Source organism: Aspergillus foveolatus, assembly GCF_047715535.1.
Source record: "Aspergillus foveolatus strain CBS 279.81 unplaced genomic scaffold BDW70scaffold_12, whole genome shotgun sequence".
NCBI lineage: Eukaryota > Fungi > Ascomycota > Eurotiomycetes > Eurotiales > Aspergillaceae > Aspergillus > Aspergillus foveolatus.
In genome coordinates, this window is record NW_027396076.1 from 240,832 (window position 1) to 255,636 (window position 14,805).

Consider the following 14,805-nt stretch of genomic DNA (forward strand, 5'->3'; position numbering starts at 1 on the left):
GAAATCTGGTCTCTTGCCTATCGAGGCAGCAATGGTCTGGTCTCGTCTATACACCTTTACCTGGCTGGGTGTTGTACAATCCCGAGGTCACATATCGAGCAATAGCAGAGAGCAAGCGGTGTTGGTTACATACGGAGTGACCGGTACTCTGTGATCACTATTGCTCTCGTGCATTAGGAAACCTACCTGTCATGGCCGCAAACCTGTAGCCAAGAGAGCTCCCCTGTTGTTCTGGAGACAGAGTCGCCGTCGCATCTACACCTACACCTACTCTTACACCCATTTGCTTGGGCGATTTATCTTATGGTAAAAACCAGACATATGGATATATATATATCTTTATAAACATATCTCGGGTGGAGTCGGGTATAGCCTACTGTAGCCCTACATGTTTCTCGGCCGAGTTGTAGCAAAAAAATAGACCTTGAGATACTATCAGAATACCCTACCTGGTCCACTCAACGTTTTCTGAGCTACTTCGTAATTAAGGCATAATGTGACAGGCCTTCAAGACATATTTGCGTTTACTCTGCACAGGTACAGAACGACTAACTTGCAGTCCCGATGCTGATGAGCCTACCGAACGACTGGACAAGAGCTGTTGAGCGTCGAGGTCAGAACGGCGAACTGCGCGGAGGGGTATGTTTGCTCGAACAGCTTCTTCCCCGCGAAGCAAACAGAGCCCGCCCATCCACGCACTCTCCCTCAGGGGAGCGATCCGTTGGCGACGTCGACGAGAACGCACTTCAAATCCTTCATGGGCAGATCACAAGACCAGTTGGAGCTGTTCATCACTTATCCATTCAGAGGATGGATTCGTCCTACAGCATATTACTGATACTGTCAGGTCGGCCGGCCAGGAAGAGCTAAGAGCGAATAATGCCGGAGGCTATGCCAAGGACGGGTGTGATGAAATTAGCTGCGGGCTCCATCACATCGCACGACCCACGTGAAGCCAACAATCGCCAGACCGGCTGTCAGTGTCAATGAGTACGTGCAGCTGGCGATCTTGATTGGTTGGGGGAGAGCGAAGCGCGGACAAATCCGAGGGAAATTTGCACGAGTCACGGGCCGGAGTTTCAGGGCGGAAAGAGGAAGGGGGAAGTGGAAGGAAATAGTGGTAAAAGGCTGAAAAAAAGCAAACATTTCTGCACGGTCGGATTGTGTCTTCTTCCCGGTGCATATGCCGCTTTTGGCAGGAGTTTGAGCTCTTCGGTCTGCGACTGCAGAAAGGAACCTGCAGATTCAGCACTTTCGCTGACCTTTTCCCAAGGCAGGATAGATATGTGACATGGTGATATTGGGTTGTATCGCCGAGATGTGCAGAACGAATGATGACTGCTTGGATAGAATCATGGCACAGCTCTCCGATCTCGGGGCTTTTTGCTTTTTTCTTCGTCTCTTGTAGGTGCGGTGAGATTTCTTTGCCGACAGTCTCTCCTAGAACAGATGTCGTACATCGCAATGAAGAGGATCCAGTGGGGTATGAGTTTAGGTCATCCGAGTCGGTCATCCAAAGCCTCGAACTCGAAAGGCTTTTCGAGCTCGTGAAGGATGGAGAGATTCCGCATGCACTTGCAGCTGCATCTGCATCTGCATCACGAAAGTCAATTGTTTGCCAGATTGGAAGGCACCCAGCCAGGAGCCTGAGTTGAAGAACGGGTCATGGTAAGGTTGATATGGCTATCTGCTTCCAGGGTGCAGAGAACAGAACTACCTTGCCCTACGCAGGCTGCAGTGCAGCGAGAGCGGTTTGCAACCCCTGTCCACCATGTATTCGCGGTGATCTATTCGTTCATTGGCAATGGGCCTATCGCTGCTGGCAGGAAACGCCACGGAAGGTAGGAGGGCGCTTAGCCTTGACAAGTTGACCAACAGTCATCTTAGGGAGACGGTTTGAGACCGGCAACTGATGAAGATGTGGCTGACTTCATGACCCTCTCCCAATGATCCACGTACGTCGGCCGAAGCAGAGAATGCACGTTGGTATTTGTTAGGATGGAGTCTGGACTTCTGCTCCAGCAATTCCCAAAAGTGCCGTGAAAAAGCGACGGATATACTGGGTCTTAGGGTTCGGCATGCTTGTTAATCACATTGTTCTCCCCAGACAAACCCCCTCCTGCCATTCAGTTCCGAACTGGGCAGAAACGTCGAGCTGGACTGGAGTCATAAGTACAGAGTTTAGCACAATCAACGAGCGGGATGCCTGGTCTGCATGAATCCCAAACCGGTTGGAGGATTCTGGACCAATGACAGGAAGCTAGGGGGTTTTTGTTGAGGCACGCTCCACTCGACACTTTAATTTCAGTATTCGAATGATCCGAGAAGCAGAGATATCTACACCGGTGCAAGGTCAATAATCATTTTTCTGTAGTGCTTCCTGATCGTTGCGACACCGATCTCGCCGATGCCATCAAGGAGCTTGGGCATTACACGGGTGCGCTACTGGCTCGTGGGAAGGGCAGCTTGCAGACTCCCCACCAGATCCACATTGGAGAGATTGATCCGTCAAGTCGTCAATTCGAGTCAGCTCGACGAAGACGACAAGCCAAGCAGGAACTCGCAAGTTTGCCTGCCGTCGGCAAGTCGCGCACTGTATGCTCATCATTGGTGTTTCATAAGGTAGATGAACGCCCTATGCCAGCCGATGCGCTATGCGGGAGCTCTGTACACACGATGAGGAAGTAACCACGAGGCCGGCAGGGCCAGAACTAGGTTCTGAAAGGGAGGAGCAAGCAGCGGAGCCGTCGCTAGCGCCAACTGTGCAGCAGTGCAACAAAGTTCAGAAGACATAGTCTCCTAAATGGCGAAGCCTCGACGATCAAGAGGACCCCGATTCCCCGGGATTTGGATTCACATGGGCAACTGCCGAAGATATCGACGAACCATGTGCTTGGAACCCACCGTTCACTCAATCGATGAATTTCTGATATGGGTGCCATCGCAAGGCTGGATCCCTAGCCAATTGTTCTCTAGCGAGCGCCCCTTTATTTCGAGCATTTGTGGGCCTTGTGGCGAAGATTGAAACACGCCGTCAGTGGGTTTCGAACATCCACTGCTAAAAAAGGGTGATCGACTGATTGTATCGCGAATGGGGAGGGTTTGGGCGGATGAACCCGTTTCGAACGTGGAAGTTAGCCGGGTGATCGGTTCTGGAAATGATGTACCTCTGTAGCACTTGGAGCACATGTAGTAAGTAGTACTGTACTTGGGTCGATATGACGATTCGTGAGGAGGCCGACTGGGGAACTTGCAGATGGCGGTAGAAAGATGATCGCCCAGGGGACTTCCGTATCGGGATTATGTGGCACGTGCGCTTTTGCCTTTTGCCTTACTGCCTAAGTGCCTGAATGCCTGAATAATGGCCGGTTTGCCTAGAGGATGCCGACTCCTGGCGGCCGTTGGACCCCAATGCAACCACCGACAGGGGCTAACGTCCACTTCATCAATTTAGATTGTCGTCGACGCGTCCTGGAGCAACCGCGGCACAGAACGGCGGAAAGCCGTTCGATCAACCCTGTAAGTCACAGCAATGTCGTTAGTCGTGACTAACGCAGACGCTGAGGCCCAAGTCGAGCCGTCCCGCCATCCACCCGTGTTGCGCAGGCGCTGGTCTTTGCAAGCCAGCGGAGACGATTCCGAGCCGTTATCACTGTGATTTGTCGTGAAAGTGTGATATCTCCTCTTTTCCCACGGTGGCCCCATGCCCGGCTGATGGCGGACCTTGGTAGCGATATCAAAGCGGCCTGGTGGGGGGTGGACTGTGACTCGGAAAGCGCTCAAAAAAAAATCGCGATATGGGCACACCCCACCTTCGCACTCGTCGTGTCCATCACGTTCCTGCGCTGGGCGGATCCTAAGCCATTTAAATGCGGAATAATGGATTGCTTGGCCTGCTGCCTATATTGCTTTTGTTATTACATTAGGATCTCGATCATCAAGAACGCTATCTCTAATTGAGGATAGAGTCCGATGTCAAAAAGCACACCACGGGCTGTCAGCGCGTCAAGCTAAACACCAACACCAACACTTGACTCGTCTTGGAGTTTAGAGCCTTGAGACAAAGGCCCTAACCCGGCCCCGTCGCTCCTGGCTAAGCGCTATTTCTGCGCCTGGTTAGGCTAAGCTGCATCCCAATCTTAGCACGCAGCCAACATCAAGCACGTGCCATTGTCAACAACGATTGGTTAGGTAACTGGCAATTCTAGAACTCTCCAAGGGGGGTTTCTTTTGTTTTAAAATGATGCAACGCCGTCGTAAAGTCATCAAAATCAGGTCGGCACTGCTGTGGCATACTATTGCCGACAAGCTAGCTGATTGACATGCAATATGTGGCTACGAACCTTGTCGACAAGAGACTTTTCGCTATATCTTTAGTTGCACCCGCAACAAAAACATAAACTATCGTGCCGCTTGTGTTTTCCAGGCTATGCTCCAATGAATCGGCGCCCGCGGGATATGATCGACGACAAGACATGTCTCAGGCCAACAATTGAGAGCTTCGTGAAACATGGCACCCACTGTCCGGCTGACTGCCAGCCTATCGAGACATCCATTGTCTTTAAAGGTCTCTGCTCTGAATGGCGTGACTCGAACTTTGTTTGGAGCTCGACATCGTACCTCAGTATATCTGGTTGACAATATAACTCTACCGCGCAATTGAGGCAACCCCATTGACTACTTTTCAAAGCCCAAACGGGAGACCAATAGTATATCCTCAACACAATCCACGAACGCTGTTCCCAGTATTGAGTTGGACGGCGATATGACCTCCTCCTAGCCTTTAATTAGGGTCCGGACTGGTGATGCGACACCCCGATACCAGCGGGCTGGATACGCCTAGGAAGTTACCAAATCGTGATTCGTGAAACGGCGCCGTCTTTAGTCCCCACCGAGGACGCCCCATCGTATCCATTACTCGGGTTAAAGGGTAAACCGTGAATAGGAGAGCTTCCAACGATTACGGGGCCGGATGTGCTCTATCTATTCTACGCCGATGCATGCAGTGCATTGGCCTCGCGGCTCCGTCCTTGTCTCGTGAAACGATATATCAAAGGACGAAGCTGCAACGTTGACGATACAAGGAAGACACTCGGATGTTGTGAGCTGGATACAACAGACCGGAAAGCTTGCACCGTGGCAGGCAGGCCAAGGCTTGGTATTTTGTACTTGACGAAGGCGAAGTGATTGGCGGGATTCGAGACTCGAGTGGCTTTGCAGGAGCATAACAGGAGGTGGTCCGCTCGGAGTCTCGGATAATATACATGAACGCGATATCTCAGAGGCCCTAGTATAGGTGTGGGCTGCTCTGCCCATGGTCGATTGCATTCTGGAGTCCGACCTCCTGTTCCTTGTTGAAAACAAAAGTGAGTCTTCCAAGCGGCAGCAATATGCGCTTGATAGTCACGTTCTCCCGACCCGAAGCAGACAAGCATGCAAGAATAGGCCATAGGGCCCGCGTCCAGTCCCACATCCGCAGCGGCACAGTCCAGACTCCGTCGTCGACACCTGATCGAACTCGACCTACTTATGTGCCGGTACGAAGTAGTAGTAAGTACTATTTATTGCAAGTTACCAGAGAGACGGATTTCTGGGTCTGCGGACGGGATCCTACTGGCCTGGTAGGTCTTTCTTCGCTGTGCACTAGCATGCAAGAGGTAAGACCAGCCCAACTCTGGAAGAGTCTGTAGTAGTGCGACGGCAAGAGAAATATGGAGACGCCTCCTCCATGGCTCACTGAGGACTCAGAGAACGTGATCGTACTCTGTACGGTGTGGGCGTCTGTCAACCTTGGATGCGCCGCCGATCGCCCATATTTTGGCCATGGAACCAGAGCTTCGGTGGACTCGGGATGACGAAGTACTAGGCAGCTCGGATTGTACCCCCTCAATGCCAAAAAGCAGAATATCCTCCTGATCAGACAGGTCATATTCCTAAAAAGAAGCCCGAGCAAGGCTGCCATAGAAAGGTGCAGCGAAATGCAGTGGCTTTGCCACCAATGGCGATAGCGTCTTGGCCCAGAAATGAGAAAATCAGAACTAAGTTGGCATAAAACCAAGAATAATTATATTATTATAAAAACGGTAACCGAGGGATTTCTGTTCTCCATAGCACTAAGCAGCACTAATTTAGCTGGATAATAATAAGACCGCGCATTAATGCTCTAGACTATCACTGACTCGAACCCCTGTTGCCAACCTGCTGCAAGTGCAGCTCTGCCGTTGTCCTCCAACTCTGCACGGTGCGCGGCCTTACAGTAGCCCTATTTGCCATGTCTTCAGGTGACCACGGCAAAAAAAAAAAAAAAAACGCGAGCCTGAATAATATGAAGATTGGCAGGATTACTCCGTATTTCCCGACTGCGAATCAGGTCAAGGTGGTCGGGTTTGTGTGATGGCAGATCATCAACAGTTTGGGGCGGCGCTAACTGTTAGCTGCCTGGTAGGATTAATATCATAAATTGCGATATTATTTTAGCTAAAGAGCTGTAGACTAAGAAAGAAAAGATCTTAGGACGGAGTCGACTCCAGAGACAGAGCAACAGAGTGGGCCGGCAGCAGAGCGATCTTAGTCGGCGGTCGTTCAGCGTTCTTCTGGACGAGTCCCTTTCCCCTCCTTCTCCTCCAGGCTCCGCCATATTATCGCCTCGTCCCGTCTCCTCCAACTTACTTCAGTTCTTTCTCCCTTTTACTTGCACGTCTCCTTCTGTCCCTCCCTCTCTCCGCATTGGCTGACCCATTGTTGTCGCCTCGATCGTTCCTTTCAGTCGCTGCTGTGTTGAATCGTCGAGTCAAAGTGTTTTGTTCGGTCTGTGGCCCTTGCTTTGTACACAGTGACCGCCATACCTTAGCTTTCAGCGAGACGACCCTTCCCTCCTTCCGTCAGGCCATTCGTCGCTGCACCGTCGTCGATCAGGATCGGAAAGGCAAGACAGTGCGCCATTGTCTTTGTCTTGGCTTTCGATCATTGCTATCTTTAGACCTCGAGCTGGGTTAGCTTCGGTCCTTGCGTTACAAAACACAGCGCCTTTGGAGGAGGCATAATCACTGTGCTGCGTTATTGGAGACCATTATTTGCTATTCGACGGTTGCTTAGGATCCTTGTTTGGTTCCTTTCCTTGCTACGGCCGCCAATTCCCCGTCCTCGTGCCTGTCGACGACTTCACTGCATCGTTCGACGCCTTCAGGGAACGTGCTTCTTTTTCTACGAGACCAGAACAACGACAGCTGCACTTGTTCTCTTTTGCCTGTTATATGTTACTTGGCTTATTAGGTACGTTGGCAGCTTAGCAACCGGTTGCCCGACACCGGCATTCCTCCCATTCCTGGCTCCCTAGAATCCATCCCGACATTCTTTCCCCGGTGATCCGCGCCACAACCCTAGCAAAACATTGCCATCCCCCTCAAACACTCTTCCAGCCGCTTGGAAGAAAAATTCAAGTTGTTGACGTGATGTTTCCCAGTGTTGGATGCTAAGCGCATCGCCCACTATTCTCAACCACTCTTTCAACTAGTTCTCAATCGCAATTCTATTGTTGGACGCGACCTTCTACCGCAGCCACTCTTTTGCCTGTATTCGAATGTGAGGATGCTCATTGATTCTACCGTGTGTTGATTACTGGTCGCCAGTGGCCTGGACCTGTCTACATTTACAAATCATATGCTGGAACATACGAAATGGATCAGATGAAGGCCCATATTGCGCCATTGAAGATTGAAAAGGGAAATAACTTTCGACCCATTATAAACCGATTTTATTCCAACGAAAGCCAGATCACACCACCAACAACACCTCATACGACTACCGAGGACAGCGAGATGGATCGTTCTGAAAGCAACCGGACGGTCTTCCACAACTACCTTCGAGCATTTTATCCTTTTCATCCGACTGGAGACGTTTCTCCATCAACAGTTACTCTACCTCTTGATCAAGGCGACATTATTCTAGTGCACTCTGTTCACACCAATGGCTGGGCCGACGGGACGCTGCTGGACACAGGCGATCGGGGCTGGTTACCCACAAACTACTGCGAAGCATACGACCAGGCTCCGATGCGTCCACTACTCAAGGCCTTGACGGATTTCTGGGACATCATCCGAGGAGGATGTGGATCACCTCTGATTGACTTTGGCAATCAGGACCTCGTACGGGGTCTGATTGCGGGTGTTAGGTTTCTCCTGGAAAAATCAGAATGTCTCACACGCGACTCATTCTTGGTGAAGAGCCACGAGGGCCTCCGACGGAATCGCAAAGCATTGCTGTCAGATCTTTCGTCGCTAGTGCGGACCACGAAGAAATTCCAGGAAATTTCCAGCGGGGAGCCGATGCAGGACGAGGTCGAGTACATGGTCGACCAGATGCTTCTGAAAGCTTTCCGAATCGTAACTCGGGGAGTTCGATTTCTCGATGTATGGAATGAAGAGGTCGGTCTCAGCAGGGCGATCGCCGAACTTGAGCAGCAGCAAGTTCAGGGCACCCCCCCGACGCCGACATCCGAGACCTTTGCTTCTGCGGAGGATGCTGCATCTGAAGTGGGGACGGAGCGGAACGACTCCAGAATGCTCAACCGAAGCCGATTGGAGAGTCGACTGGAAAGTCGGTTAGAGAACCGGTTAGAGTCGAGACTGGAGAGTCGTCTGGATATGAGTCGGGCTTCGAATCGGATGGACGCATTGGACTCGCAATCTGCCCGTCCAATGTCGGTATCTACCAAACGCGTTTCTGTCTCACACCGGGTGTCGTACAGTGGCCCGGCCGCCGCCACCGCCCGAAACCCAAATCTCGCCTCGGAGCGTCTTACGGCTACGTATGATGCGTTCCTGGGGGTCTTGGGCTCCTTCATTGGTCTGCATCTACAATCTCGCTCTTCAACTGAACTAGTTATCACGACCGAGCAGGCAGTGCGCTCTTGCCGTGCGCTGCTGACGGTGATTGAAGCAGTCTGCGAGCATGATGCGCAGGGCAGCACTCCGCTGGAACAGGCCAAAGATACCATGTATGAACGGCTGTCGGAACTAGTGTTTGCTGCCCGCGATGCCTTTCGACCCGCTAACTCGCCCGACGATGAGCTGGTGTTCATGCCGGACGAGGGCAAGCGATTGGTCGATGCGGCAACCGATTGCGTGCGAGCGGCTGGTAACTGCATGGCCAAAGCTCGCCTGGTGCTCGAGCAGAGCGGTGACTTTGAATTAGTCGCCAACATCACCGAAGAGGCTGAGGAGGATATTACGCCTAGCGCGCTACCCGAGGAGAAATCTACCCCACAAGCGCAGCGCACGGCAGACGTGGCAGAGCAACGTCCTCAGGAGATGGCACGACTGCCCCCACCTCCGCTGCAGATCCCCCAATGCAACAATGGTTCGTCATTATCCACTCCTGGGCTGACGGATGACATGACCCCTGCTTCTTTCCAATCCCGCAACGAAGCTATTACTCCTGCAACAACCGAGCAGCCATCATCATTTCAATCTTCTGCCCTGTCCCCCAGCTTTGACAAGTTATCCTTCCCCTCCTCCCCTCAAGATGCTTCGTTCGATGACTCCTTCCGTCGCGACAGTCATGCGAAGTCTGAGGTCAGCGACTCGTTCAGTCGAGGCGTCACCAGCAACGCAAGCAGCTTCACCTACAACAACCTCCGGGACTCGGAAATGAGCGGCGTGTCCCAGACCTCTACCAGGGCGACATCGCCTGACATTGGAATGGCCCCGTCTCTCAAGAACAGTGTCAGTTACTCGACTCTGGCCGAGGAGAATGAGGAGACAGAGGCCAACGTTTTGGAGAAGACATATGCTCATGAACTGATCTTCAAGGATGGAAACGTGATGGGTGGTAGTCTTCGGGCATTGGTTGAGAAATTGACGGCCCACCAGTCGACGCCGGACGCGATGTTCGTCTCGACATTCTACCTGACCTTCCGTCTCTTCGCCTCGCCGATGGAGTTTGCCGAGGCTCTGGTTGACCGCTTCAATTACATCGGTGACACTCCCCGTGCAGCTTCTCCTGTTCGCCTGCGGGTATACAACGTCTTCAAAGGGTGGCTCGAGTCTCACTGGCGGCATGATTGCGATAACGTAGCCTTGGACTTCATCATCGAGTTCTCGAATACTCTCCTCATGCAGCACCTACCGAATGCGGCGCATCGTCTCCTGGAGTTGACCGACAAGGTCACCAAGCTCCAAGGGCCAGTGGTCCCTCGGCTTGTCTCCTCCATGGGCAAGACCAACACCGCGGCGGCGCAGTATATTCACCCCGACACCCCTCTCCCACCGCCGTTGCTAAAGAAGAAGGAGCTCGATCTGCTCAGTAAGTGGAAGAATGGCGAAGCCACGATCAGCATTCTAGACTTCGACCCATTGGAGCTTGCGCGGCAGTTCACGATCAAAGAATCGCGGATCTTCTGCGCCATCCTACCCGAAGAACTGCTGGCGAGCGAGTGGATGAAGAAGACCGGATCGCTTGCGGTAAATGTCCGCGGTATGTCTACCTTGTCTACCGATCTTGCGAATCTTGTTGCGGATTCAATTCTACAACTCGAGGAGCCAAAGAAGCGCGCTGCCATTATCAAGCACTGGGTGAAGATTGCGAACAAGTGCCTGGAACTCAACAACTACGACTCGCTCATGGCAATTATTTGCTCACTCAACTCGTCCATGATCTCGCGGCTTCGGCGTACGTGGGAAGTTGTTTCTCAGAAGACAAAGGCGACGCTGGAATACCTGCGGAAGATTGTTGATGTCGGCCGAAATTATGCCGTCCTCCGACAACGTCTGCAGAACCACGTGCCTCCCTGTCTGCCATTTGTCGGAACCTACTTGACCGACCTGACATTTGTGGACCAAGGCAACCAGGCGCTTCGCAGTCTCCCGACTGACGACGGTGAGATGGCCGTAATCAACTTTGACAAGCACGTCAAAACGGCCAAAATCATCAGCGAGTTGCAGCGCTTCCAGATCCCGTATCGTCTGACCGAAGTACCGGAGCTGCAGGCTTGGATGCAGAACGAACTGGTGCGAGTGCGATCTAATGGCGAAATGAGTATGCAGACCTTCTACCGCCGCTCGCTTGTCCTAGAGCCGCGCGAAGTTCAGCCGCCGCGCAGCACGCTGCAGTCGGAGTCTAGCTCCTCATCTCTCCTGGAAAACGCTAAAGACAAATTTGATTTCTTGTCGTGGACCACGACCTCGAAGACCAAGTCGGTGACAAGCAATGCTTAGCCGCCTTTCCTCACTCACCTACCTACTAATCTTACGACTTATGACCTTCTCTTCATGTCTTAATGGCGTTCCTTACCTTCTTGGATATCATTTTGTCAGTCATTGTGGATACCTCTAATTTGTTTACCGCCTTTGTTTTATTACCCTCACTTTTTCTTTCATTTTGTTCTCTATTTGAATTCAACAGCGACGGCGGGAAAAAGGGATTTAAAAGTATGAGAACATACAGGTATAGAGCCTCGCGGCTCGGCTATATAGTAGGCAACCTTCATGAGAGACGAGACGCTCTGATGACCTTGCCTGTCGGTCACTGGTTGGATTTGCATTGCTTTGGACTGGACTGGATTGGGTTGGACTGGACTAATTGTTTGGCATGGATTGGATACCTTGGGAGGAGCTTGGGAGGAGTTTGGCAAGCTCAGCCTGTATTATTTGTATATAGCTAATTAAGCGATTCATCACTATACTCCTGTGCCCCATGTGATTCATAATTACCGCCATACCGCGGCTGTGTGAATTATTAATTAATTCTTGCAAGGGCTTGCAGTGAAGCACTCTAGACCCTTGGCCTTGTCACGTGATATTCTCAGATGATCTTCGACTTGTGTTGATGAAAATCACAACTCCTCTTTACCTTACATTCTGCACCCACCCCTTGGGTCGCATGATCATAAATCATAGAAATCAAGATGGTGGCGTCAGACGCACAACCACCAGAGCCCATTGCCATGGACAACTTCAATAGCCAGCCTTACCTGCAAGATAACCCTATCTCCACCGCCAATACTCAACAAGGAGAGCTCAGATCCAGATCGAGGTCTGCACAAACCCACATGCGCCACTCAGACTTCTGTGAGCATGGCAAAGCAAATTCCAGCTCGAGTTCTCGTAGCTCATTTACCCTGAGCGGCTGCGAGACCGTGGGGATCGTGGGCTCAGGGATGGCGGGGCTTGTGGTGGCTTTTTTGCTTGCTAATGATAGCCAGAAGAGGTACGATGTGGAGGTTTTAGAGGTGGTATGTTTCTTTTTCTTTCTTCGTTCCTTGGCACTTCTATGAATTGTTTTGGTGAGGATTGTGGCGTGTGCTGATGGATGTACAGCAAGATGTTTTGTCACTGGATTCGGCGAGCTTTGAGCTTCCGAGATCTGCTGACGGCTCTGTTTCTGCTGCAGCGCAGGCTCCAGAGTCAAATGATCCTAAATTCAGCTCTACTCCAGTGTCTGGCGCTGTGAAAGATGAGAGAATAAAGGACCAAAAGGAAGAAGAAGACGAAGTAGAAGGGAGAAGAGTTGACCTCCCCATGCGCGCCTTTGCAGCCGGATACTACGACAATCTCTTGAAGATGTACAAGTTTCTCGGGGTCGTCTTTGCCTCTCCAAAATTTGTCTACAGCATATCTTTCTCTAGAAACAACAAGAATTGTCCTCTCAAAACTGAGAGGAAAGACGAGAAAAGAGGAGCCTACTTCATCCACTCCTCCAACAACCACATCCTCCCGCCAATCCGTCCAGCGGGCGTCGGAGCAACAAAGTACGTGTTCGAGCTTCTGTATCTACTCTTTTGGTATCTCTGGTTCACGTTTGCCTGCTTTTGGATACCCCCAAAGACGACGATACCCCTGACGGAGAAGGGCAAGGGCAAGAGGGGAATAGGGTCTAGTGCCAGAAGCGCCAAAGACAGCCACTTCATCCCTTATGCTCAAGATCCCAAAAGCACCACCGCTGGCAGCAGCGAAACCCTCCGCGCATACCTCTCCCGCATCGGGATCCCATCCTACTACACAACCTGGTACTTCTTACCCCTCATGTCCAGTATAACGACATGCACGCACGAAGAACTCCTCAACTTCCCTGCCTCCGACATAGTCGGCTACGCGCGTCAAACCCACCGCAAGCCTCACTACACGCTCACCCGCGGTGTCAAGCAAGCGGAGATGCGCCTCTCATCGGGACTAAACGTGAAATATAACCACCGGGTCACAAAGGTCGAGACACTAGGCAGCGGGAGAGTCCGCGTGCATTTTGTCGCGAATGCAGGGACTAATAAACAGCGGGTTGGCGTGAATGAGTACGACCGGGTCATTATTGCGACGACGCCGGATGTTGTAGGCAGGATCTTCAGCCCGCTTTCGTTGGCGATGAAGGCCATTCCCACAACGGAGGTGCGGACTGTTGTGCATCGGGATTACGGTGGTATTAGCAAAATCAGCGCTCACCTGCGGGATTGTGGGCGGCTGCAGAAACGGGGCATCAGGTCTTTTGAACCGGCGAAGCCGATTGCCTCCTCAAATGGCTCTGTCGCCGCTTCTGGCCCAAGTACCCCCGCCCTGACGGCTATGCACATGGTTACTGAGACCGACGCCTCAGGGACATCCCGCACCGAGTCAGTCCACGAACACCCCGCCAACGTCCTTGTCACAACCTATGCGCTCGAGAACCGGATCTCTGAAGAACAGATCCTGCACAGCGTGCGCTTTACTCGCGTCCTTCGAAACCCCACCAGCCGCGACATTGTCAACTCGCTCTTCTCCCGCAGCAAATCACCCGTCGCTACGCAGTGTGAGGAGATAGAGGAGTGGAAGGGTGCCGTCTCGGGAGAGGGGTGGAAAAATGGCGACGGGAACGTCTACCTTGTCGGCGGGTGGTGTTGGGATGGGATGGTGCTGTTGGAGGGGTGTGTGGTTTCTGCAATGAGGGTTGCGAGAGAATTAGGGGTTGAGGTGCCGTGGGATGGAAGTGGGAGCGAGAGCGCGAGGGAAAATGGGTTTCAGCTTTAGATATTGATGTTGGATGCTTTCTGTCTTTGATACCTGACTGTTTCGTTGGCTTTTTCTTGTCCTTGGATTCGTTGCCTGCATGTTTTACGACCCGGTCTGACCTGACCATGTTCTGGACAGCATGAGTGAGCATAATGCGTTGCTCTCGTCTCTTGTCCTGTGCCTTGCATATATTGTATATACTCTTTTCTTCTCTCTTGTATCTAAATACTTTCCTTTACTCCATGAGTGTGAATGAGTCACGAATAGACTAATCAGGAATATAAACCCAACGCTTCTACTTCTCGACTCCATTTCAAGCAGTGTAACCTTCCTCCCAGCTTTCTGAAGTGTGGATGTCGTGACCACCTAGGTATCTACCTAAATACTCCACCGGCTTATGACAAACCCTTCTCGGTTAGGACTCCACTTATCTCACCAGCCTGGCTTAGGTATCCATCCCAAAGTCCAAAGTACCGCTGCACGGTTTTTCGCAATATGGTACAATCCTCGGGTTGAAACGGTAAGGATAGCTCCCATCCGGTTTCTCAGTGTTCTGGTTCAAAAAGAAGGCGCCTAGCTCATAGAGAGAACACCTAAGCCTGCCACGAAGGAAAGACATCATCCGAGTTGAGAGTGTAAAGGATTCACCAGACTAGGCTGAGCTGCGGCCTACCTGTACTCTTTCTACATGGTTAACACAAAGCCTAAGAGACTGGGCAGCCGATTCACTCTTTCCACCAGTAATCCGACGGAACGGGGGTGTCCCTGGCCTTGACAAGACTCTGTTACTCAGGATATAGCATCATGCTTCGTTGCGAGTCTTGTTTCGTGG

At 51.8% G+C, this 14,805-nt stretch overlaps 4 protein-coding genes across 4 annotated transcripts; 2 read left to right on the forward strand and 2 right to left on the reverse strand.

Annotated features, from left to right (window-relative positions):
- Positions 1-900: 900 nt before the first annotated feature.
- On the reverse strand, positions 901-1,960 carry BDW70DRAFT_16141 (uncharacterized protein). The gene has a single exon (XM_073740976.1). The coding sequence runs from the start codon at positions 1,511-1,513 to the stop codon at positions 932-934; it is 582 nt and encodes a 193-aa protein (XP_073598012.1). The 5' UTR covers positions 1,514-1,960; the 3' UTR covers positions 901-931.
- Positions 1,961-4,831: 2,871 nt separating this feature from the next.
- BDW70DRAFT_16123 (uncharacterized protein) lies at positions 4,832-5,688 on the reverse strand. The gene has a single exon (XM_073740953.1). It carries the CDS (start codon positions 5,448-5,450, stop codon positions 4,989-4,991), a length of 462 nt encoding a protein of 153 aa, XP_073598013.1. The 5' UTR covers positions 5,451-5,688; the 3' UTR covers positions 4,832-4,988.
- Positions 5,689-7,292: 1,604 nt separating this feature from the next.
- BDW70DRAFT_16154 (guanine nucleotide exchange factor) lies at positions 7,293-11,298 on the forward strand. The gene has a single exon (XM_073740991.1). It carries the CDS (start codon positions 7,677-7,679, stop codon positions 11,211-11,213), a length of 3,537 nt encoding a protein of 1,178 aa, XP_073598014.1. The 5' UTR covers positions 7,293-7,676; the 3' UTR covers positions 11,214-11,298.
- A 550-nt stretch (positions 11,299-11,848) lies between these two features.
- BDW70DRAFT_16160 (uncharacterized protein) lies at positions 11,849-14,227 on the forward strand. Its single transcript, XM_073740999.1, has 2 exons — positions 11,849-12,229; positions 12,315-14,227. The coding sequence occupies exons 1-2, from the start codon at positions 11,903-11,905 to the stop codon at positions 13,989-13,991; spliced, it is 2,004 nt and encodes a 667-aa protein (XP_073598015.1). The 5' UTR covers positions 11,849-11,902; the 3' UTR covers positions 13,992-14,227.
- The last annotated feature ends 578 nt before the right edge of the window (positions 14,228-14,805 follow it).